Source organism: Astatotilapia calliptera, chromosome 11, assembly GCF_900246225.1.
Source record: "Astatotilapia calliptera chromosome 11, fAstCal1.2, whole genome shotgun sequence".
NCBI classification, from domain to species: domain Eukaryota; kingdom Metazoa; phylum Chordata; class Actinopteri; order Cichliformes; family Cichlidae; genus Astatotilapia; species Astatotilapia calliptera.
The window spans coordinates 18,349,352-18,373,081 of NC_039312.1; the positions used below are offsets into that span (position 1 = coordinate 18,349,352).

The following is a 23,730-nucleotide window of genomic DNA, read 5'->3' on the forward strand; positions in this document are numbered from 1 at the left end:
TCAAATTTCTCATTCTTCATGTATATATGGGTCAAACCACAGCTGTACCAGGCCTGCAGCTTGTGTATGCTGCTTTTGAAATCAATCAAAAGTAAGTTTTGGGGCACATTTTCACATACCCCGCACATGACTGCTGCTTGAAGCATTTGTCTGATTTAGTCTGCCTTTTTCTCTAAAAAAACAAAAAAGCCACTAATCATTATGTTTCTTTTGAGACTTGTTGTTATTGCATTTTTTTTTCAATTACACGTTTTATTTAAGAATATATAATAAATGGATTGTTGCAGGGAGTTTTAAGTGTACATTACTTGGATTGTACATATTTTCACCACTAGAGGGCTGTAGACACCAGTGTCACCTGGATGGGTGAGCTGGGAATTTGTATCGGTGTTTGCATACCAACGTATAGTGTGTCCTTTTTATTGTCTCTCAGAGAGGACTGTGTGATGTGTCAGCTTTGTTGTTCCTGCCAAGTCTGATCCTCCACTTTCTGTTGATGAGGTCACTGAACTTGTTCACCTGGTACAAAAAGTTGTCATGCTTAGAGATATCAAGTTAGTTTTTAAGTTTTGTACAATGCAAGATGGATGGGTGTAGGAGTAGTTTACATCAAATATTATGATGTGGCATAGAAGGGGGGGGGGGGGGGGGGGAGAGCACACACCTCACATCTGTATAATTTAAGTCTAATTTAAGTGTATAATTAAAATCCTGCACCACTCAGTAACAGTGGTGAGTAAATATAGGTATTTATGATGGTATTAATATGCAATACAACAGCCTTAAACTGAAAATGATGATCAATACTTGCATGTTGCTATATGCCAGAAGTGGTGAGGGTCTGTCAAAGTGAAAATAGACGGCCCAAAACCTTTGAATCCACCCACGCTACGTGCCTGATCTAACGAGACCGCAAAAAAAACCACACTTCCCCTTTTTGTTTATTTTTATTTTACATGAAAAGAGAAATATCATATTAACAAAAGTGTAAGCATATCTGTGAAATCTGTTTCATGAACCTGACACCTGCAGTATATTTCCTGTATGTGGACTGAAGCTGGCATTTTCTAGTCAACCCAGATTAGGTGGTATTTTTTATGGGTAATACTAGTGTATTGCAAGTGTGGCAGGGCAACTCTTATTGCTAAGTCTGATCATAAAGCACTTTCAGTGTGTACTTGTTTTCGCTGTAGCCTACTACTAACCACACACTGGTGCAACTGAAGTAGCTTGAGTTAGACTATTATGTCATCAAGTGATTGCACTCTGTCCAGGCTGCTTTCATCATGATCAGCTATCACTATTCTCTCTTCGTTTGCTTGTAGGCTTGCATGCTTTCTGCTTATATCCTTGTGTTTGAGTTGCATACATCAGACCTTTGTGCCACAGTTGAACCAACCAAGACTAAAGGTTACATAATGTCCATCCACGTCCAGCCGTTATGGGCTACTGGTTGTGTAACACATTACAGCCCTGGACATAAGAAGAGTCATATTCATGAGTATTTGTAGACATGCATCCATTCTGAAAAGATTGCTTATTAAAGTCTGACGGGTTTCCCCTTGAGATAATTCCCTCTGGCCATCCTGTGTTTGGACAAAAGCCAAAGATTGTTATTGCTTGTTATTGCTACTGTGTGTGACCACTGGCCTCTCTCATGCATGTCCTTCCAAGGTTCATGGCTACAGACAGCTGCTATTATTAATAAAGCTATCATTTCGTACGATCCTCCATCCCTTGTTTACATCTACTATCTCCTCCCCTCAAAGCACGAAAAGATGCTGCTGGTTGTTTATCACAGCTCCAGTGTGGTATCGTCGTGCCTAAAACGAGGAGGCGAGGAGGAGGGGGCGGTAAAAGAAAAAAGAAAAAAAAGAAAAGAAAGAAAGAAAAAGAAAAGAGAAAACAGCTCGGCGCACTCGACAGCAGCCAATCAGCAGTCTGGTTTCTCTTCAGCATCTCAGAGGGACTGAACCATCGGGTAGTCTTGATCCCAGGCAACAGGGAGGAAAGATAGTTGAAGGCTCCTCGCTGCTTAATTATGATTTTGTGAAATTCGCGAGGAGCTGGAGGATTACGTCACCAGGTAATTAAAACGATTTGTCGTATTTACTTCATAAACAATAAAAGATACAAAAAACGTAGTTTGTTTTGACTACAAGGTAGACCTGCATGTTTTCACAACCTGGAAAAAATGATTGCCAGCCTACACTGATTCATGTGATTCATTTGCGGGTCTTTTTTTTTTTGCAAGTTTCTGCATGTATTTCCTTTTTATTTAGAATTTCCTGTAAAAGGATTTATTTTGACACTGCTCGATTCGCGCATACCTGGGCTGTACCTAATGTTCCGGACAGGCAGACTCGCAAGGGCTGACAATAACAAACGGATCACGTGGACGTGTGAATCTGGCGTTTGCAAGTTTATGTAACACGTTTCGCTCAATAAACGCACTCGGACTCTGTGGTTTAAGCAGCAGCTGCAGCCATGTCCACTGATATAAACAAGAGCTTTCTCCCCTCATCCGTTTATCCTTTGAACGCAATGAGAGCGAGAGTGGAAGCTCCTTTAATAAGCACCATTAATGGTTAGAAAAAAAAGGGGGGGGGGGGGGGGAGCTGCTGGGCTACGAGTAGGTAGTTACATAATTAGGCACGGAAAGAAAAAAAAGATCTGTGTCATAATCCGATGCTCAGCTCTGCTTAATTTCAAATTAATACAAGATAATCACATTAATATGTCCAATTGCGACTGTCTGTGGTGGTATTAGGTTGTGGTTTTGAAGGAGCCATTAGTGCATTATTTTGGAAGCAGTGTCACTAAAGCACTGCGCGAACACAATATGTTTAATTCCTCTCATCTAATGGCGCTGCTGCCATTGGTTGAATTAGGTATGGCTGAGAGGAAGACAGTCACTGAGTTTGTCCTAGATTTCACTGTGTAGGTTTTTTATTGCACTCGACCAGGAGCCTTTGGGTTCTGTCGCAAACAATTAATCTCACGGTGTAAATCATCTTATTTTGTTTGTGATGACTCAAATTTAGGTCAGATATGCAAAGTCAGTGGGGTTTTTTAGACAGTGAATACAAATCAAACGGGAGGATAGCTGGCATTGGTGTGCTCTGCTATATTTTTATGTTTCAGCTGAGACATTTGGTTGCATTTCCACGAAATTAAAAGACTCTAAAATGAAAAGTTATACAACACAGTCTACCCTCCCAAAAATCTTTAACCGTACTCCCTTCAGAATGCATTTTGTTGCTGGCTCAACAGGCCTTTCTCCCCATGAGCCATGTCAGGGACGCTTCTGCTGTCTCTGGCATCATGTATCCTGCTCCAATGTGCAGCTGCATAAGGATCCCTGGGCTTTGTTATTACCTCCATTTGCTGCTGCCAACAATAACCACTGCGTCGTGTTTTAAACATCTTATTTTTCTACAGCATAATGCTTGCCAAGATCTCTGGCTCACAGAGCTGTTCAAGTGTTTGGGGAGGCGAGGAATGACAGAGACAGCGTGGTGGTGACCTCAGACCTGGGCTGTGGCATGCTAATGTCGTGTCCTCTCTCCTTGTGTGGAGAGTGAGGACTGGGGACTGAACAGACCGGGATATATTTAAGGGGCTGTATTGAACTTTTTTGAAGAAACATGGGGTTGTTAGAACTAAACAAGCGACTTGAGCGCAGGGTGAAGCCCTGAGCAGACACCGGGGTGGTAACAGTTGACTGACATGGTCACATTCCAGAGCAGCTGCCTGGAAAGGATAGGTGATCTAGATAGAAAGCAGATGGGATCCCTCCATCCCCACTCACCATGATGGCATGATGAAGCAGTAGGTTACAGACACTGTCTTTTCTCTCTCTCTCTCTCTCACTCTGACAACAGTGTCATCATTTTGTGACTTAAACACCATCTGCCAAACTAACAGATTAACACCAAATTTTTCTCCCTCTTTTTTTTTCTTTTTTATCGCCTGCATGTTGTCTGCTGTCTGATCTGCTCCCCTAAGAATGAATAGAATGTTCCACTCGTGGCAATGTATTGTTGCTATGAATAGACGCAGTTCAAAATGGGTCGATTTATAGTTAAAGCACTCATCTGTGCAGCGTATTGCCAGAAGGAGAGTGTATGTAAGCATGCTGTCATCCAGTAACAGATTTGTCTCTGGAGATCTGCCCTTAACCAAACGGCTTCTCATTTGTATGTGGCAAAGTGGGACAAAAAAAAAGTGGCACAAGGCAAATTTGATCTGTAATGGTAATGTTTGTCTATTTTTTCTGTATCGGGCCAAATCCAAGAAAAGGCAATGAAACAAAGACTTTCAGAGGGCCACATTTCAGTTCATCTCAGTGTGTGTTGTGCCTTATCCCAATGAACTCTGTGCAGTGTTAATTTTATGTATCATTTGAGGAGGCTTGTTGTACTGAGTACTTGGGCACTTAACACTGCTGACAATAAATTCAAGGAGGACGGTGAAAGGATTCCTTTGTTTCTGTTAGATTTAGTTGCTCTCATTAAAGCACAAAGGAAAACACAGTGAGCAGCTAGTGTACTGAAAGGATGTGGATCTCCACAGAGAGTGAGGTATATAATCACAGTACCTCAGTGTCGCTGCTACAGGAAGCAATTGCAGAATTGCTTAGAGTATTATGAATTTTATGTAGATTATGTTATGTCAGTTATTAATTGTATATGGCATTGCAATATAGATAGTAAAAATCTTGTTTCAAAAAGAAATTTTGATAATCAGCAATTCCTTTAAGGACTTTTTCAAGCTTTTATTTGTTTATTTATTTAATTTTGGAGCGAACATCTTTTATAAAGTCAATATTTTTAGGCTCTAGGAAACAGTGGTGGATATTTATAGACTATCGCCCCTAACCGGTCACGGCAGGTGGCTGCCCCTCCCTGAGCCTGGTTCTGCTGGAGGTTTCGTCCTGTTAAAAGGGAGCTTTTCCTTCCCACTGTTGCCAACTACTTGCTCATAGACAGTTGTTTGATGTTGAGGTTTTCTGTGTATTATTGAGTCTTTACTTTACAATCTAACAACAAAGATAAATTCAAATTAAATGTTGAAGAGATTATATAGCTATTATAATCAGTATTTATACTACTATTTAGTTGCATGCCTACATGAAGTTATATTAGTTCCATGAAGAGGAACATCATTGATTTGTTACTGTGATGGGCTGCCCAATCTTGAAGAATCCATCTCAACTCATTGAATTAGCTATTATTCAAATAGTTAAATTCAGATTTTAGGTTATCTGAGTCACAGATATGCTGAAAAATGTTTTCAGCTCCAGCATGTTTTCAGTTTTAATGCTACCTTCATAAACACATACCTGGTTTGTGAGCTTTGATATGTTCTTTTTCTAAAACTTTGTTGCCTATTTTCTGTTTGATATAATCAAAGAACCCGTTGTCTAGGTGATTGTGGGCAGCGTTGTCCTGTTTTCATGTTTCATTCTAAAAAACAGTTTTAACCTGATTTCAGCATGGTTTAAAAGGTTCTTACTTCCCCTTCTAGACATTTTAATGCCTAAAAACTTCAAAGCTGGTATGTCCTGACAGCTCTTGATCTGACTCTCCTTCTGCAATTTTAAGTAAAATCCCATTCCACCTCACCCTGGCCTCTCCTTCCTGAAGTATGGACACAGGTTGAAAATGTGAGGTAGTAAGTCTTAAGTCTTAAGGAGTAAAATTACAATCCATTTCTGAAATTCAATTAAATCAAAGTTAAGACTCTTAAATTGAAGATACAATTTGATTATGAGCAGTAAAATCATGATAACTTAAAAAATAAAATAAAATAAAATAAAATAGCACTCAGCATTTCCACCACATCCCAACAGTGCTCTGTTGGAGTGTGGAGGTCATTTGAGTACAGCAAACTCATTGTCACGTTCAAGAAACCAAGTTGAACTTTCTGATATGTCACAAAGTTCAAATCTGTGGTCTCTAAATGATACTCACTTGATACTAAGAATCCCAAAGTGTGCCAAGGAAATATCACTTTCCACTAAAACTACCACCAGCTTCATTTGTTAATAAAAGGCAGGATGGATCCATGTTTTCATGGTGTTTATTCAAAATTCTGACCCAACCGTCTAAATGGTGTAACAAAATCTGAGGCTCATCAGACCAGGAAACATTTTGCAATCTCATATTATTACATTTTCATGAGCTCATGAGAACTGTACCTCAGTTTCCTGTTCCTAGCTGACAGGTGTTGCACCTGGTGTGGTGTTCTGCTGCTATAGTTCCTCTGCTTCAAGTTTCAGCTTGTTGTGTGTTTAGATGATGACACTATTCTGAATGCCTGGGTTGTAACCAAGGAATTATTGAACTATTTCTGTCAGCTCACACTAGTCTGGCCATTCTCCTCTCAATATAACCTGACTGATGTCAGGCAATTTCAGCCGATGCTTACTGGATATTTCCTCTTTTTCAGACCTTTCTCTGTAAACCTCAGAGATGGCTGTGTGGGAAATCCCAGCAGATCAGCAGTTTCTGAAATACAGAGATCACCTGATCTGGAACCAACAACCATGCCATGTTCAAAGTGACTTAAATCCCTCCTTTTCCCCATTCTGATGCTGGTATTGATATTCAGCACATCTTCTTGATCATGTCTAAAAATGCACAAATATTTATATAGGTGATATAGGTGGTAAATACATTACTTCAGTAAAAATGGTAATGATTTTCTGTTCTCCTTAATGGTGACGAACTTTATTGGTAATCCATTGAGACTTCAGCAACCTCAATAACTCAGTCTCAATTGTCTTGGCTGGAGATCTCGATGACATATGACTACAGAAGCCCCTGCCATCAATAGTGGTACTCTGCGATGTCACCGTGTGCATGCGTGAAGAAATGGCATGGGTCAGACAGAGAAGCCACTTGCCTTGGACAATGGGTTCCCAGTGTCTATAGCTGTGAATGCTATTATTCAGACACATTAATAATCTCTTTTTCCTCACAAAGATTCAACATTCTGAATATAATGGCTTTATGCAGTGTCAATCTTTTAACTTTGGTACGTATTCAAGCATCGACCGTCCTTAGCTAGGCCCTGTTTGTGATTGTTAGCTACAGGATTGTGGAAACAAAGCCCTTCATATTGCCACTGCCACTGGGGGAGCGTAAAAGCACTTCATTGGTGACTCGAGGGAGCTGCTTAAACTTTGTTAGCCAGAGCAGACGGTTCGAACCGCAGGACGCAGCATCCCGCTCTGGTTTGGTTCTCGTTTGTATCTTTTTAAAACCGACGTGAGTACAACTTCTGGCAAATTGTTGTAGAGAGTTTGTTTGGGTGTACTTTGCAGTGGCAGCACTGTTTCTTTAAGGATGCTGAGCTGAGTATGGGAACAGCTGAAAGGTGAGCAGAAATGCATCATCCAAACATAATGCAGGGTTTTGTTATATTTATAGAATGAAAAAAAAAAGCTTTTACTGGCTTTTTTCTTTTTGTCACTCCTTTGTATGTTTATGTAAAGCTGACTTGAGAAGAAGAATTTGCTTCTGTGGCTGCAAATCTGACCGATGTGTTAGGAGAGACTGAATGAAGTGACAGTGGAAAGATGTGTGTCCTCACAGACTGTAGAAAGCAGAAATAAATTTGTTTTTACTGATTATAAGAAGGATTTTGACCTTGTATTAGTAGTATGAGCACCACTTTCAGTTTTTATGCTGCTGGGTTAATTGGTTTAATTAAATTTCTCTCCCTCTTACCCCTCCCTGACACTCACATCTGTACACACCCATAACATTAACCACTTTCATTCTGATCTCTCCCACAGCACAAAGAGAAAAGAAAAGTTGGCTAATCAAGACACTGCACAGAGGGAACCAAATTCCTGCACAAACATGGCAGACCAGAAGTAAGTCGTTTTAGCTGTAGTATATGACACTACAAGTGCTTCCAGTCCACAGTTTTGTGTGGGGGGTGTGTGTGCGTGTTTTATACACTCCTGTTTCTTGATTTGTGTGACACTGAATTCCAGAGATCTATTTATAACTCTCACTTCTCTACCAGAACCGTGATGTCTGCCCATTCACAGGCAGTGTGAGCACTTTTTTTAAACTGCACTTTATCTTAGAACAGATTTATTTTTCCAGAAAATCCTCCTCTTCCTTTCTGGTATCCATGTTTAGGCTGTACGTTTCTTTCCTCTCTTATCCGATGATTGTGATCAAATCCATGAGCTTTTCTTGTAAATGGAAAATATTACAGGGAATTATTTGTTTCTTGATGCACAGCCAAAACCTCACATGCTGCAGGGGCTGCTTTTCCCAACTCACTTAATTTCTTATTCTTTTACAGACCTCCTCTGTTGTGACTATTCACAAGTCTGCTTAGAAAAGAATAACTTCAGTGCATGTACACTTGATCTCAGTAGCAGTAAACTTCCTTTTATACTTCTGACATCACATGGATAACCCGATTATTTGCTATTTTACCTTCCAGAGACAACATAGACGATTTTAAAGTCCAGACAGCTAAGCACCCTAATATGACTTCGGCCCCATTACGGCCGCATAGTGAACACTCTAAAGACCGGGCATCCAAGAGGCTTTCGACCGAGTCCAATGGGACTAGCGACGGTGGTGTCGGGTCATCTACACCGGTGGAGATTACTGCTTTGGAAGAATCATTTCGACGCTTCGCCATCCACGGCGACACTCGTGCAACCGGCAAGGAGATGCACGGCAAGAACTGGTCCAAGCTCTGCAAGGACTGCGGCGTGATCGACGGCAAGAACATCACCCTCACTGACGTGGACATCGTCTTCAGCAAAGTCAAGTAAGAAAGACACCGACATTATTGCACACTAAGGATACAATTTCAGTTTGGATTAGTAGAAAGTCTTTTCCATCATATTTGGGTTTTACCTTCCAATTTGCAATTGATTGTTTAAATCACTTAGCTGTTGTGTCGCGACAGAAGCGCATATTTTATTTATTGCATTTGTCATTTTGTAGATGATTGTTGGTAGAGAATTGCAAACATTTAGAATTGTGGTTCAAAGAACATAAAACTGAAAACTATTTCGTTTCTGTTTCAGAACATTTCAAAGAACTAAATTAATGTTTTTAGCAGGTATCAACCTTATTGTACAGTAACTATGAACACATGAAGGGCATCTAGCTATTATTAAACTAAACTTTAGTCATTAATAAGTAAGTCAGTCACGATCATCAGTTTATAAAGCCATCAAAATATCATAAACAAATCCAAGGCTCGGTTTAGCAGTTTCTGAATTTCATGTTCTGTTTCAGAACATGCTGTTCTTTCTTTTATTAAGGAGACTTGTAGTATTCGGTTGGTCAAAAACAGCAGCTAGAACAAAATGCCAGGATGGCTCATCTTATATTTCCTCAGGCTGGGCTGATTCACCCTTTACTGTGACCTCAATATTATTTCGCCATGGGAGTGAAAAAAAAAAAAGTCTTCTGCACAGCTGTGCCCATGTTTACCAAATGCACCGAAAATCCGGATGCTGTCTAGGCTGGTAACACTTTTAAGGCGAGCGTACATGTGATCCACGCCACATTAAAAATGAATATTGTTCCAGTGTTGTTCACACACAATACGGGACTTGTGTGCAGTAGCACAGAGTAAAGCTGATGTAAGGAGCGGGGTTTTTACAGCATTGGTTTGTGCGACCGTGCGCATGGTTATTTTGGAGTTTTCATTCATATACAGAGAGGCTTTGAACTTGTTTCATCCTGGTTGAATGATCTGAATAAGGATTATTACGCAAGACGGCACCAGAATTGCGGAGTACGGCTGGGAGCCACACTTCATTGTGTCTACAAGAATGGAGAGAAAAAAGATCTACTCGGGAATCTCACGTTGATTTAGCAGATTTTCCATCTTCTACCTGCATATAGTCCAATCTAAGTCATTTTTCATATACATTTACTGGAAGAGATTCCAAGATTATGCAGAAATAGATTGTTAAACACATGGATGGATATTGAAATGCACCTATCGCTCTCTTAGTCTGTCCACTTCACAAAGTTGTCTAAAGATGGAAATGGGAGGGTGGAAAAAATGGGTAATCCTGTCCGATTTCGGGTAGACTTAGTCCAAAACAATATTTTCTTTGAGCACGAGCACAGCAGCGAGAATAATGGCGAATCAGTCATAATACATTCAATGCATTTAAGAGTTTTAAGAGCATTAATAAAATATTCCTTCCTATTTCAGCTGTCTGTTTATACAACAAACAGAAGAATCATTTTTCTGAGCCAACCACATCGACACCTTTGCTGCTGGCATGGCAATTTGTGTTTACATTTACAAATATTTTTCTGGACAGAATGAACTTAGACTGTGAGTCTTGTTTACATCCAGCTCTACTTGTGAGCAGTATTTTGAAGTGTGCAAATAATATGATGGCCCAAATTTTAAGGAACAAAGTATGCCCAATGGCTTTTTGCACATTTTTCTTACCAGTAATTCTGTGTAGTCTCATTAGGTCTCTGGATATGTGTGTGTTTGGTGTGTGAATTTACAGGTGCCGTCATCTGATTCCCTCGGGTTCTAATCCCAGGTGGTGCAGCAGGCAATTCTTTCAAGACTCACAGCTCTGGAGTGTGATCCAGAAAATATTACTGTAAAATGTGAAAAAAAAAACCCACACATGTGGTGTTTGTATACCTAGCCGTCACCGACAGTATAAACAGAGATACAGTTCTGGGGGAAGGGCCCTTTTTCATGTAGTTTCTGACTCCAGGCACAGCTGAGTGGGGGAGGGCTGGCATTGCAAGAGATGCAGATCATCACTTTCCTTTTAATCAGTGTTGGAGAATGCATGCAAAAAAATTAAAGATCTTAATGAGGACTGGCAAATTACAGCATGGCCCAGTGACTCATTATTTATTCTGGATATGGAGGTCTGCTGCACCACATTAGGTCTCTGCTATGCTATGTGTCTGCTTGGAACCAGAATGCTACAACATAATCTGAGATAGATTCATTAATTTGTAACGACATCTTATTTCCAGGGCTTTGGTTGTATTTCCCATAGCCTGTATATAAAAGATGGGTATAGCCACCAAGTCAGAGAGTAGTTTCTAAATGTTTTGAGGCCTCGATCATTCTTGCACCATGTTTTTTGTTTTTTTAAAGCGAGGGATGGGACTATATTGGGATAAAGTTTGTAGTATTTTTATGTTTGTGTAGATACTAAACTAAGAGTGAAGAATTTTGCGGCTGCAACTCACGCAGATGTGTGTAGTCCTTAAAAAACCCCACCGGCACATAGCTTGATGTGCTATGTGTAGATCAAATACTGATTGACTGAAAAGTAGGTCTGAACATGAAAGATAGTGAAAGCAGCTTTTTGTTTTTAGGCCTTTTTGTCTTTATTAGATGAAGAGATGAGATGAAGTGGGGAGAGAGAAGCAAGCGCTTCGTGTTGGAGTCGAACCTGGGCTACTGCATTTAGCCCTGCAGCATATGGTTGCTTGTACCTAAAAAGGGGTTCATCACAAAGAGGTAGAAGCATTAAAAAAGTCTTTGTTTCCAAAGACTCTATTCAGAAGGCTAACATAGCTACCGTGACATCATCCATAGGCATCTGATAAGCCTTGAGATAAGTGGTTCTCATTTTCATAAAAGAGGATGTGAGGTGCAGTTCTGACTGTGAAACTGCTCATGCATTTCCTAACAACTTGTCAGTCGCAATTCATTAGCCAATGTACATGCCACCGATAACCCTCCCTTTTGGTACATAGTATAACCAAGAATTACAAAACAGACTTAATTTTTATCAAGTGGCTCAGACCATAAACCCAGCAGGGAAGTATTTATAGAGATCAAGTCAGAGAGCCATTTTTCGCATAGGACTGGAAGTCTTTTTGCAACCACAGCTATCGCCATGTGGTGTCCTTCAGATAAGAATGCAGGTTTAAGGCAACTTACATTGGTTGCATTGTGCAAGCATTGGTTTATAACAAACAGACAGTTGTTATAAAGGGAGACTTGGCTATAGAGTTAAAAACTGCGTTTTCACAAGTCTGTAACCACAGTTAGCCAGTTTGGCATTTTCACACTGAAGCCTGAGGGGTTTGACTTACTGTTGGAGCCAGCCTCAAGTGGCCTTTACAAAAAAATTGGCGCAGATGTTGAATTCATGTTTCATCCCTGGAAGTCACTGCTTGGTTTCCTTATTAGTGAATGTGATCATGGGTAATACATTCAGTCCATATGCATCATATATTCCAAATGGCTGATATATGTCAACAGACAGCAGGTCAACTATCAGTGTCCCTGCCAAAAATAAGTTATAATGACCCTCTGACTTCTGTCCTTTTCAACCTCATGACAGCCTCGTTAGTTTCTCATCTTCTGTTTATTTGCACAGATTAGCCTTTTGTATTCTGTGAGGAACTGAACCGGTCAGTGTGGGGAGGTCTGCAGAGAGGAAACACAGCTATGTTCCTTGCACAGGAATGGCAGTTTAAAAGTCCAGTTTCCCCTCTGACAATAGACAGCATGGAACATACTCGGGGGGGAATGAAGCTCCCAAATGTTCAACACTGATGGATTGCCCAAACAAAACCAGTCACTGAACAAGTGAAATTAATAATAAACCAAAACATCTCTGTTTACTGTAGCTTGTTTCTATGGCAGCAGGTTGCCAGGGGAGACTGTGTGCTTTATAGGCTGTTGTTTAGGTGTTTAAGTTTATCACCACAGTGATAGCAGTTTGTGTTTGTGTTGCTATGAACTTTTCACATGGAAGTTAAAAATGGCAAATGGCCATTTAAACAAGTGGAGCAATTTGAGATGGAGAAAAATTGACGTGATGCAGGATTTTCAGTTCATTCAAGCGGTTTGATCCTCAGATAAACGAGAAGTCAACACCCTTCCAGATACATGGCTGAACTTAGCAGACAGCTACAGTCAAACACATTTGGGTCTAAGTGCGTGAGCCGAACACATTATGATGGATGATTTTAAGAGACGGCCTCAAATGCGAGCTACACTCTGTGGAGTTGCTAAGGCGACACATAAGTACTGAGACACACTGGGAGACGTGAAAGTTTTCCCATTGTTTATCTCAATAGGATACCATCTCCATGCTGTCTTACATCTGCCACATTAAAGTGATCACACATGGCTGAGTGTAGACTGTGGACTGTCATCTTAACCTCAAACTGCTCTGAAACACATTAGTACTTGGTACTATGGAGGACCTAAATTCTCAAAAAAGTCAATAAGAAAATGACCATGCACCAGGAAAAATAAGTCAATGTAAGTATTTGTTTAAAAAAATTCATTTAAAAGTTTTATTTTTTCATTCATCTGCTTTTATATTAATTTCCCAATTAGCTTACTTTCTTGTTTAACACTACAGGCTATTTTCAGCTAGACTGGCTCATTTCACCTGACTTGTAACCATTTCTGTTGCAAGTCTTTGAATGACCAACCAAAAGGACCAAAGGTGAATCAACAACACTGTGACTGATAGCTCCTTTATTACCATACTGAAGCAAAATATGCCAAGGGGAATAGCAAAATAAAATAATGAATAAATGGGAAAATGCAAAACTAAAATACTACAGGTATTTTAGCCCTAGCAGGTCTTAACTGAGGTAAAAAAAAATACAGCCTCAAATGAACTATAAAACATGACATATCTCATCGTGTCATTATTTATTTAAGAAAGGGCCAGGATGGATGCAAGTGTTTGAAACTACACCCTCCCTGCTTTCATAAGAATTAAAAGAGTAAGGTGCTGGTAATCAAATGCACTTGATAACAGATCATGAGCAAGTATGACCACCTCCATAAAAGCAGAAGTTTGTTGTTCTGGTGCATTCAAATGTGTTACCACAATGCCAAGGAATGCACAGCTTAGGTTTGTAAAAATGGATCTGGACAAACTGTCTGGACCTTTGGATAGATGAAACCAAGGTGGAAATCTTTGGCCGTAATTCACAGCGCCAAACTAAACACAGCACATCAGCACAAATACCTCATACCACTTGCTACCATACTTTTAGATGGGTTTGACTTTGGGCTTAATTTTTCAGTTGTCGGCTCTGTGGCACTGTGCAGTCAGTGAGTGGACCATGAAATCATCTGTAAAATAAACTAATCTAGAGGTAAATGTGCAGCCATCTGTCTGACAGCTAAAGTTTAGCAGAAACTAGGTCATGCAAAGGGACAATGTTCCTAACCACACTAGCAAATCTACAAGAGACTGGCTGAAAAAGTCAAATGCCAGACTTTCAACCCAATTGAAATGTTGTGGTGGGACCTTGAGAGAGCTGTACATAAACAAATGCCCGCAAACCTCAATGAACTGAAGCAACATTGTCAAGATAAGTTCCTTCACAATGATTTGAGAGACTGATAAGGTCACACAGAAAAACGATTACTTCAAATTGCTTTTCCTAAAGGTGGTTTTACAAGATATTGAAGCCTGGGGTGTGTACTTGCTTGCTTTGATGTTTTGGCTTAGGTTTTGTTAATTCAATAATGATTTGGTGTAATACATCATGTATTGCTGTAAATCTTCAGTGTATTTAGGGTATTTACCTAATTTTAAGGCCTGGTAAGGACTAGATCATCTTTTTCCTATGACTATACTTTTCGGGGTTAGGTAATATACTATAAAGGTGTTGAAACTCCTACTTAAATGTCCATTCTTTCCTCCTATATTACAGGAAGAAATCCAGTCGCACCATCATATTCGATGAGTTCAAGGTTGCGCTTGGAGAGCTGGCCAGGAAGAAGTATAAAGACAAGACTGGAGAGGAGGCTGAGGCAGAGGTGTTCCAGCTGATCGAGGGGAAGTCACCGGTCATTTCAGGAGTCACAGTAAGATTCGATCGGAAAGTTTCACAAGTTTCACAACACGTCTCCTTTTTCAGCAGTAAAAACTCAAACTTTCTTTGTGAACTTCTTCACAGAGAGCCGTCGCTTCCCCAACAGTCAGTCGTCTTACAGACACCACCAAGTTTACAGGGTCGCACAAGGAGCGTTTTGACGAAACCGGCCGCGGGAAGGGTAAGGCGGGACGAGTAGACATAGTTGACACTTCTGGATACGTTTCGGGATACAAGCATCAAGGGTCGTATGAAAAGAAGGTGACCAAACCCACTGCGGGCAGACCCGTGTGAGGGCGAAGACAAGGAAATAAACATTTGATCAACTACTAGGATGATTTTCTATTAAACGATTACTCATAGAAAGCACAAAAGCATAGGATTTCATATTTTTTCCCCATCCATCTATTTTATGTGTGAGTGTGTGTGTGTGAGAGCGAGCAAGCGAGAGAGGTGTTTTTGAGTTCCTCTCTTCGTGAAGTGTGAGAACTGGAAAACTGTTTACATCTATTTTTACAAATTCATCACCAGCTGGTACATTCCTGTCTGATAGCAAGTTACTGCCAAACACTGAAGAGAACAAATGAGAGAAACTGCTTTGCTATGACTATTTAGGCTTTGTTGTTATGATAGGGCCTTGTATTTATTGAGCACAATGAGCAACATGCCAAGAAAAACAAAAGTGGGACAACAGTTTGGTGAATATACATTTGCACTTTTTAATAGAAACATTTGTTCCCATGTTTAGCTGATTACACGGTTTAGCTTGTTTTGCCATTTCAAAGATAATTGGCACAGGTTTTTGACAGAGATCATTGATTTTTCTCTTTCGAAACCTTAAATTCATTCAGATTTCAGCGTTGTCTGTTCGCCATCTGCACTTAGTAACTGTTTCGTCTTCATGAAATCTGCTGTTTGTTATTTTATGAGCTCACACTTGTCTTTTCAGTAATCTGCCTTTAGTTCGAACCAAGAAAATCGTTTTTTGGGGAGATTTTTTTGTGAAAGTTAGTCACCCCTCTCAGACTAAATATTTGTGACCTTTATCATACCTTCTTGCTTTTGTAAATACATATAAAAACAAAAGCTCTCCCATGCAGAATTTAACGAGCTTACTTAAAGCTCTTACACAAAACCTAAAAGGACTTCCCTGTTTTTTCCCTCTTAGTCTTTATCTAGCTTTATCATACCATATTTTATTTAATTATACACAAACTGTTTTGCTAACATGCATTTTAAGTAATAAATTGGTAAAGAGAAAGCTCTAGCCACAGATGAGATGAGCCTAACTGTACAAGATTGTATTTTTAACATTTTACTTCCTGATCAGATTTCTATACAGTAGTTCTAATATATTTGTGGTAAGATTGTGTATATTCTAAAAAGGTTAAAGCCACATTAATTTAAGACACTGGCTTCAAGTTTTATTTTCTATTTGTATTATGTATTGCTGTACTTTGTGCATGTTATGTATATTGCATTTGATTCAGCAGCATATAGATGACGGTAGGAGTCTGTCATATTATATTGGAACTGCTGTGCCTGGTGTAAGAAGAGACTACTGGGTGGACAACATTGTGTTGTTAAAAAAAAACATTAAGTAATGAAATTGTGAGACGACAAAATCTTGTATTGTTTGAAATCAATATGTATGAACCTGTACGTGTACAAAGTCAGCTAATGCTCTAATATTTGTTGATAAAAATCTCCTAATGCGCACAGTCATCCAAGGCACAGATTTAACTGAAGAAAAAACAAACAAACGCAGGGATTTTAATGTTTCCTTACACACTGTATCAGAAAAAGGGAAAATTGCAAACGAGTATTATACTTTTGTAGAATATTTTTCCAGCAGAATGACAGATTCATGTCACACACTACTTGTAGCCTCAGCTGATGAAGACTCGTGCATCAAGTGCAAAACTAGCAGCTATCAGTGTGTTTTTGTAGCTTGAGTATGATCCGTTTTCTGTGCTTAATGCCAAATACTGTGCACCTTTTAATGTGGAGACACAATATTGTCCTTTTTTCCTTCAAATAACTTGTAATGTACTATTATGCCCCAGTGCATGCAGTGTGTTTTCTGTTTGTTTTTTTGTTCTTGTTCTTTAGATCTCTTAAAGTGTGTTCATGATTTGTAGTGCATTATTGAAAATTAAAAAAAAAAAAAAAGAAACCATGCACGCACACCCTGGAACCTCTGCTGAGTAGGTTTTGGAGTGTCTGTTGAAACAGTAGTTATGTTCTTGCTTTCTTTTCTTTCTTTTTTTGTGGAGTTTACTCCCTACAAGTAGTACCAACCAACGATCTGTAACATTCATATAAAAAGAAAAAGAAGACATTCAGCTTGTGTAGCATCCAAACCTCTAACCTGGTTTGCCAGGGCTTGATTTAGTGTTAGCAAGAGGAAAGTGCATGTCTGCCTGCGCATCTCTCCAGCCCGAAGGCAGAGGTATAAATAAAGTCACAGTGCAGCTGGAATCTAGATGCATTCATTCCACTGCGGCGTGCAAAGCAGATGGAGACTGACCTACAAACAGAAAAAAAACTAAAAAAGGAGCCAAAAGAGAGACGATCCCGCCACAGATCCAGGAAATGCATTATGACCTTTTCACTAACACCCCCCCAGAAAATCATTTGTTAATACAACAGCCCTGTCACACACTCATACACAAAGCTTCCTGAATGAATTGCCTTTCCCCGTTACTGTTTACATCGAGTAAATGCAGCTTATGCACATTTTTTTAAATAATAGAAACATTTATAAAAAAGAATAAAATAAAAAAAGGTATAGCACTTACTACAATTTTGCAGTAATCTGCAGTAATTTTAAAAATAAAATAATTTAAGCAGTTTATATTTGCTGGCACATGCTAATATGACGGTCGGCATAGTCCTGCTTTGATATTTTTATCCTGGCATGCATCTCTTTGTTCAAATTCTGCATTAATGTTCCCCACTTCCCTTCAGCTCTGCTAACAAGCATTCATTTGTAGCCACCAGAGACCTGCAGAACACAAACACAGGCACATTTAAATCACAAAACCAGCCAACAAGGGGGTGAGTTGAGATTGAGATTACATCAGTTTACTCACACTGAGCATGTAGGTACAACAAAATCAACTGTCAGCACTAATACAGCATTATCTTCTTACCTGTGGCTTTCTTGCAGCATATCTGAAAGTTCTTTGACTTTCTCAGCTTCCTGCACTTTCTTCCTCAGCCCCTCGATCTCTTTCTTCAGTTCCTCTACTTCGGCCTGAGCTTCTAAACACAAACTGGGACACTTAGTAGGGAAAGCAGCATGTTCGCTTATGTCACAGTGGCAAGTACACCCACCTCTGATCTGAGACACATGTGAGCTTTTCATCATAGATTTCAGATAATGGCGTTCTAACTTGATGAGCTGCTTCTGCAGAGCAACGTTTTCCTCTAAAACGACCCTCAGCTGCTCGTTCAGTTTGCCCTGTGTTAGAGTGAACACTGTGAATAAAGTTTACTCTTATGGTTCTCTAAAGCTTGGTGTTGTGTTTGAGTGGTGGATCAACTCACCACCGCTCTCCGAGCTTCCTCCAGCTGAGCGGAGAGGTTGTGCACTTCAGTTTTGTGCTCTTCCTCTCGTGCTGCCGCTTGAAAGCGAAGTGCATCAGCTTCCCGCCGTAAGGTCCTGACCTCAGTTTCCCGACTGGAAATATCGCTTTCCATCATGGAGAGGATCTGGACTGCCTGAGCTGAGGCCAAAAATAGAGATGATAGGAAGACATTCGTTATCTCAGGCTTCTGTAATCAGATAGCGCATTCCTCAAAACCAAAAGTCCAAACTTACACAGGAAGTTGTTGTTTTGATGCAGTGACCTCTCCCCTGTCCAGTGTTTGTCCACGAGGTTGAGGAGCATCTCCAGGGGTTTCCTATAACTACCCTGGGAAGAGAGTTCAGAGATTCCATGAATAGATGTGCAAAGGAAAACCCTGCAGATGAATGAGGAATGATTCACAATGTCATTTGCAAATCAGTAAGAGGACCGAAATAGCTGCCAACCTTTTTTTTCTTCTCAGCTTGCCCAGGCTGGCTGGAGCTCCCATCTGTTTTGTTGAAGCTGGAGTAGGTTAGTCGTGGAGGATGCAAGATGGGGTTAAAAGGGTCAGACAGATTCAAACCAGGGCGTCGTGGACTGGGAGGCCGGATATTAATAAATGAGGAACTGTGACGGAGGCTTTCATCTGGTAAAAATTACAAAATGTGGAATGAATAAAGAAATCATAGCTCAGGGATTTTGTTAAACACAAATTTATTTCCTACCTGGATTTGGGGTAAAATGCCCTTTAGCTGGATGTCTGGTTTGTTTGGGAGAGTCCTTTTGCTTTGGGTTTCCATGAGCAGGTCTACGTTGCTCTATGTAGGGGCCAAAGGACACTTTTGGTCTTTCAGGCACTTTTATTGAGGTGCAGCTTTTTTGATGAGACAGATCTTTCATCTGTGACCCTTTGGACTCACTGTTATCTGACGAGTTACATGTGGCACACACACATAAAAAAAAATCCCAGTGATATTAATCGACCTTTGACAAGCACGTTGTGTTAAAAAAAACCCACAGGAAAAGAGTTATGTCGCCACCTAGTGGTGATTATACACACTGTCACACGTTGTTTTCATAATTGCTTACTGATAAGGATTTCTTACCTTCAAAGAAAGCTTTATTCTCATAATAATTCTTCTGCGATCTCAATTCTAATAAGATACTGACATAGAAAAAAACTGCACTCTCCTAAACTAGAAAAATAGGCTTACCAGTTTTAGTGAGTGGATACCTGAGGATGGATTTAGCAGTTTCCTAAAAATAAGAACAGAGCTACTTCATAATGAACTTTTATACTGTTAATGTTATTTAATCTGTAGTAACAATAAAAGCACCTGTTTGGGAGTTGAGCTCATCTGTTTTCTAAAATCTTCAGAAACTTTCTCTTTGAAACCTGAAACAGTGGATGGTTTGGATTTATCAGAAGTTAAAACAAAGAAACATGAATTAGTCAGGTTTGATTTTGATTTTTGGAGTTGGACATCTTACCATCGGCCTCCTTGTGAAATGACACAGAGACAGCTTCACTTTGCTCTCCATCATTTGTGGCAACAAAGTTCAGCTCAATATCACGAGTGTCGGTCAGGACAGAAAGGCTCTTGGTTAAGCGGTCAGTTAAAGCTGGTCTGCGATCACTGCTTCTGAAAAACCACAAATGAAACAGCAAATGGTGCCGCTCGAGCAACCGAGGTTGAGAAGACTCGTCTCGCTGCATTTTCATGTGCTCCACCAGCCCGAAGATGCATAAAACTGCAACAAATCTACTTATGATTCTGATTCATAAAACTGTCAATGTGGGCACACATTTCTGTTTCTTTTTTTCTGCCAATTCAACATATGTACCCACGAAACCTCATCATTAAAAATGAAAAGGATCACTTTATAGCAATGTTTTGTCAAGCCTTACTTAATCTCCTTACTATCATTTCTCGGTAGCTGCCTGTGTTGCTGGTCTGAAGAAATTCTTGTTTTATGAACAACAGCATACACTCAATGGACACTGTATTAGGTACACCTTTTCAACTGCTTGTTAATGTAAATATCGAATCAGCTGTTAACATGGCCACAACTCACTGGATTTATGGCTCGTGCTCAAATAAAGCTCAAATAATCTCAATCTGGTCGTGACAGTGACTTCAGTGTATTGAAATGGCCTCCACAACCACCAGATCTCAATCCAATAGAACATTTGTCGGATGCGGTGGAAATGAAGAGTCACATCATGGATGTGGAGCTGACAAATCTGCAGCAGCTGTGTGATGTTATCGTGTAATATGTCCCAAAATCTCTGAAGAATGTTTCCAGCACCTCGATTAATCTGTGCCATGAAGAATTAAGGCAGTTTTGAAGGCAAAAGGGGTCCAAATCAATACTGGTAAGGTGTAACTAATAAAGTGTCCATGAGTGTATAAGAGAAAAACAGTATTTTCAAAAATATATTACTTATAAATCTGGTATCAGATCTTTATTTGACTCTTTCATCAAACAGAATGAGCTGAAGCTCATTTACATTAAGGATTTTGTGTTCAGCATACCTTCGATCATCAATCAGATTCAAAGAGAAGCTCATCTGCTGAGGAAGAAGTTCAGAAGAGAACTGCATCAAGGCAGATTTACGCTCAGCATCTCTGACTGAACAGCTATCTGTAAATCAACGAGGAGAACTTATTATTTTAAAACCTGACATGAGATGAGCAAATTCTGGGCAACAAAACAACATCTTACCTAGCTTGCGCAGGGTGGGCATGGCATGCACCAAGTAAAGGCGGTACTGTGGATTATTTTTGGCCAGAGGGTTGAGCCTGAGGTCCAACTCTTTTAACGATGGCAGCTCAAACAGTACTTTCACTTCTTCAAGAGAAGGTATGCAGTTATAGTAGAGGATCAGCCTCTGTAGCATTTTTAAATGTTGCACACCCTGAGAACAAACCAATAGAACGGTTAAGATACAGACTCTGCAAATATTATTAGTCATGCAATATATTATATTACTTGATGTACAAAATATACAGTATTGGCCGATATCAGCATAAGAACATGCAGTTTTAGTGTTCAGGGTAATCTTAGGTGTGCTGCAATAGGCTTACATGGGATTTATACTTCAGTGGGTAATTTAAACACTAGCCACCATAACCCCCCCACGAAACCCTGCAGCTTCCCTAGAAATGTAACTACATGTTAGGCCAACACAGACTGCATCTAGTGTGATTAGCATGTTCAACGAGGACTCACAAATGTCTTCAAATTCCTAGAGGGAGATTGCTCAAACTATCAAATAGTTTATACACCACTACTGCACTTAATCATTTATAATTATTAAACTCTGACTCTTTCTTCAGTAGTAGTATAAATTGTGAATTCCATTTTTTTTTAAAAAAACAATCTAAAACTAACCTCAACTGAAACGAGTGCATTACAGGAGAGATCCAGAGATTTCAGACGGATAAAGTTACTCAGACCATTTCCCAGGTGTCTGATCTTCTCCTCATATGTCCCCGGAAGGCTCAATTTCCGCACGTCGCCTATTTAAACAAAATTAAAAAAAGTAATAACTTTAAGATGTTATGGTGATGTGGTCTGGAGCAGGAAGCATTTATTGCTACGCTAGCTCTCGTTAGCTTATCTACTGATGCTCTGGCCTGGCAGAGTATCTAGCTACAGTACTTTCCAACAGCAAATGTCTGATGTCCCTGTCTCACCCTTAAAGTTAGCTGCTGATTACTCCTACATAGTGTATATATTAGCTTGGATGTAAAGTTACCGAGACACGGGTGTTTTAGCCTTAATCTTTCACGTATCCACTGCTCTGTTAGTGTTGTCAAACACTTCGCCGCCATACTTTTCGAAGTTCTGCTGCCTTCATGGCCTGAAAAATAAATACCGTCTTTCCTGTTTCACTTTTGTTACTGGAGGTTTTATACAAACCGTAAGTAAGTAAGTAAGTAAGTAAGTAAGTAAGTAAGTAAAATTTTATTTATATAGCACATTTCTAGATAAAAGATCATTAACTACTACTTCTTGTTATTTGCTAAAGTTGTTAGACGTCAGTTTATTGAGAGTTTGAGTGTACATATTAAAATATAACTTTGAAAGTGCAGGTTAATATTTTTTAGTTCGACCAAACATATTCAGCTAATTAATGAGAGCTTTCAGATTTTTTGAAAACAAAATTGCATTGTTTCAGATATCTGTATAAAACACGGGCTCAAAAAAAGATGAGAAATAATCAAGTAATCCGTAAAGCATTTCAAACCTGGTGGTCATTTTGGTTAGAATAGTTGCAGGGTTTACGACTGGCCTTGAATGCACCATTTTGCGCCTGCGCATTGCCAAATCCTTGTTTGTCACGTGTCAAAACAAACGGCCGCTGTTCCTGGTACAATTGTGGTTCCTATCTAAAGTTTGGTGCTGATTGTTTTCTCTGTTTGTCAGTGAAATTTTTTAAATTTTGACACCGTCTCCAGTTTTAATAGCTAACTAAAAACACGCTGATTAAGACTGTAATTTTCCTGGTGTTCTCTAGCCGTGTCTCCCAGGATCAATGGCGTCCTATCTAACAGAGTGGGTCACGTCATGTTTCAACATAATTTTGACAGCCACTGCACTCCACTCCTCTTACAAACTATTTAAGGTGGGTATCACTCAATGTAGTATCTGTGTGTGGACATTTATTTGTAGTAAATGAGTCGTTTCTGCTTTTAATAAATGATAGTAAACTTAATATCCTTGGGTTTGGCCTTCTTTCCTCAGCTATTTCCCTTTATTTTAGTTTTCTTTTTCTTTTGCATCTAACTTTTAGCAGTAAACCGTAAATCTTTCACTTGACATTTGTGAATCTATCTATCCAGCCAGTATCAAACTTGGTCATTCTCTCTCTGCAGGTCCACAGAGCACCTTCAGTAGGCTTCTTTCTGCTTGGGATCTCTGCAGCAATTTCCCTCTTGCATCCCTCCAGCCCGTACCTAACCTCCCTGCAGAGAGAAGCAGAATGGGCTGCTGAGGTGCTGGCTCCAGTGTTGGTCTCCTTTGATTTCCTTTGGCTCAGTCAGGACCATAACACAGCACAGATTCTCCTCTGTGGTTCTTGCCTGCTGCTCGGACTCTCTGACTGGCTCTCAGCAGATACTCTCACAATTATGACTCGCTGTCTGGGCCTATCATCCCTCTCCTGCTGCCTGATGGTGTGTTTGTTTGCTGGTAATGCTTCAGGGGCCTTTGGGAGCATGGCCCTCAGCCTCCCCTTACTGCTGACTCAGAGGTTTGGAACAAAAACTTTTGCTCCTCTGCTTTTTCCAGCTGCT

At 39.8% G+C, this 23,730-nt stretch overlaps 2 protein-coding genes and 1 long non-coding RNA gene across 8 annotated transcripts; 2 read left to right on the top strand and 1 right to left on the bottom strand.

Annotated features, from left to right (window-relative positions):
• The first annotated feature begins 1,907 nt into the window (after positions 1-1,907).
• On the top strand, positions 1,908-17,089 carry tppp (tubulin polymerization promoting protein). Of its 3 annotated transcripts, none has more exons than XM_026184530.1 (5): positions 1,908-2,086; positions 7,805-7,885; positions 8,473-8,808; positions 14,691-14,844; positions 14,937-17,089. In XM_026184530.1, exons 2-5 carry the CDS (start codon positions 7,872-7,874, stop codon positions 15,144-15,146), a joined length of 714 nt encoding a protein of 237 aa, XP_026040315.1. In that variant the 5' UTR covers positions 1,908-2,086; positions 7,805-7,871; the 3' UTR covers positions 15,147-17,089. The 3 variants fall into 3 exon arrangements, with proteins under 3 accessions (XP_026040315.1, XP_026040316.1, XP_026040314.1); XM_026184531.1 differs by lacking the exon at positions 1,908-2,086 and adding an exon at positions 7,135-7,274; XM_026184529.1 differs by lacking the exon at positions 1,908-2,086 and adding an exon at positions 7,290-7,383.
• LOC113031959 (uncharacterized) lies at positions 11,481-13,463 on the top strand. Its single transcript, XR_003273833.1, has 2 exons — positions 11,481-13,272; positions 13,376-13,463. It is a non-coding gene; the product is annotated as an uncharacterized LOC113031959 (long non-coding RNA).
• On the bottom strand, positions 16,462-22,298 carry cep72 (centrosomal protein 72). Of its 4 annotated transcripts, none has more exons than XM_026184526.1 (14): positions 22,191-22,298; positions 21,824-21,951; positions 21,155-21,347; positions 20,965-21,073; positions 19,919-20,067; positions 19,765-19,823; positions 19,642-19,684; positions 19,153-19,353; positions 18,892-19,073; positions 18,679-18,772; positions 18,405-18,583; positions 18,192-18,318; positions 18,008-18,119; positions 16,462-17,859 (listed from the first exon to the last, which is right to left on the bottom strand). In XM_026184526.1, the coding sequence occupies exons 1-14, from the start codon at positions 22,264-22,266 to the stop codon at positions 17,799-17,801; spliced, it is 1,713 nt and encodes a 570-aa protein (XP_026040311.1). In that variant the 5' UTR covers positions 22,267-22,298; the 3' UTR covers positions 16,462-17,798. The 4 variants fall into 4 exon arrangements, with proteins under 4 accessions (XP_026040311.1, XP_026040312.1, XP_026040310.1 ...); XM_026184527.1 differs by having other exon boundaries at positions 19,153-19,245; positions 19,919-20,070; XM_026184525.1 differs by having other exon boundaries at positions 19,919-20,070.
• Between the last annotated feature and the right edge of the window lie 1,432 nt (positions 22,299-23,730).

What these genes read in the sequence shown, in the direction of transcription:
- tppp (XM_026184529.1), top strand. An exon ending in ACAAACATGGCAGACCAGAA is followed by an intron (nt 7,886 to 8,472) that starts GTAAGTCGTTTT and finishes TTTACCTTCCAG; the next exon opens with AGACAACATAGACGATTTTA. An exon ending in ATCGTCTTCAGCAAAGTCAA is followed by an intron (nt 8,809 to 14,690) that starts GTAAGAAAGACA and finishes CCTATATTACAG; the next exon opens with GAAGAAATCCAGTCGCACCA.
- cep72 (XM_026184525.1), bottom strand. Translation starts at nt 22,266, where the DNA reads ATGGCGGCGAAGTGTTTGACAACACTAACAGAGCAGTGGATACGTGAA. An exon ending in GCATTTTACCCCAAATCCAG is followed by an intron (nt 19,074 to 19,152) that starts GTAGGAAATAAA and finishes AATTTTTACCAG; the next exon opens with ATGAAAGCCTCCGTCACAGT. An exon ending in TCAAAACAACAACTTCCTGT is followed by an intron (nt 18,584 to 18,678) that starts GTAAGTTTGGAC and finishes TTTTGGCCTCAG; the next exon opens with CTCAGGCAGTCCAGATCCTC.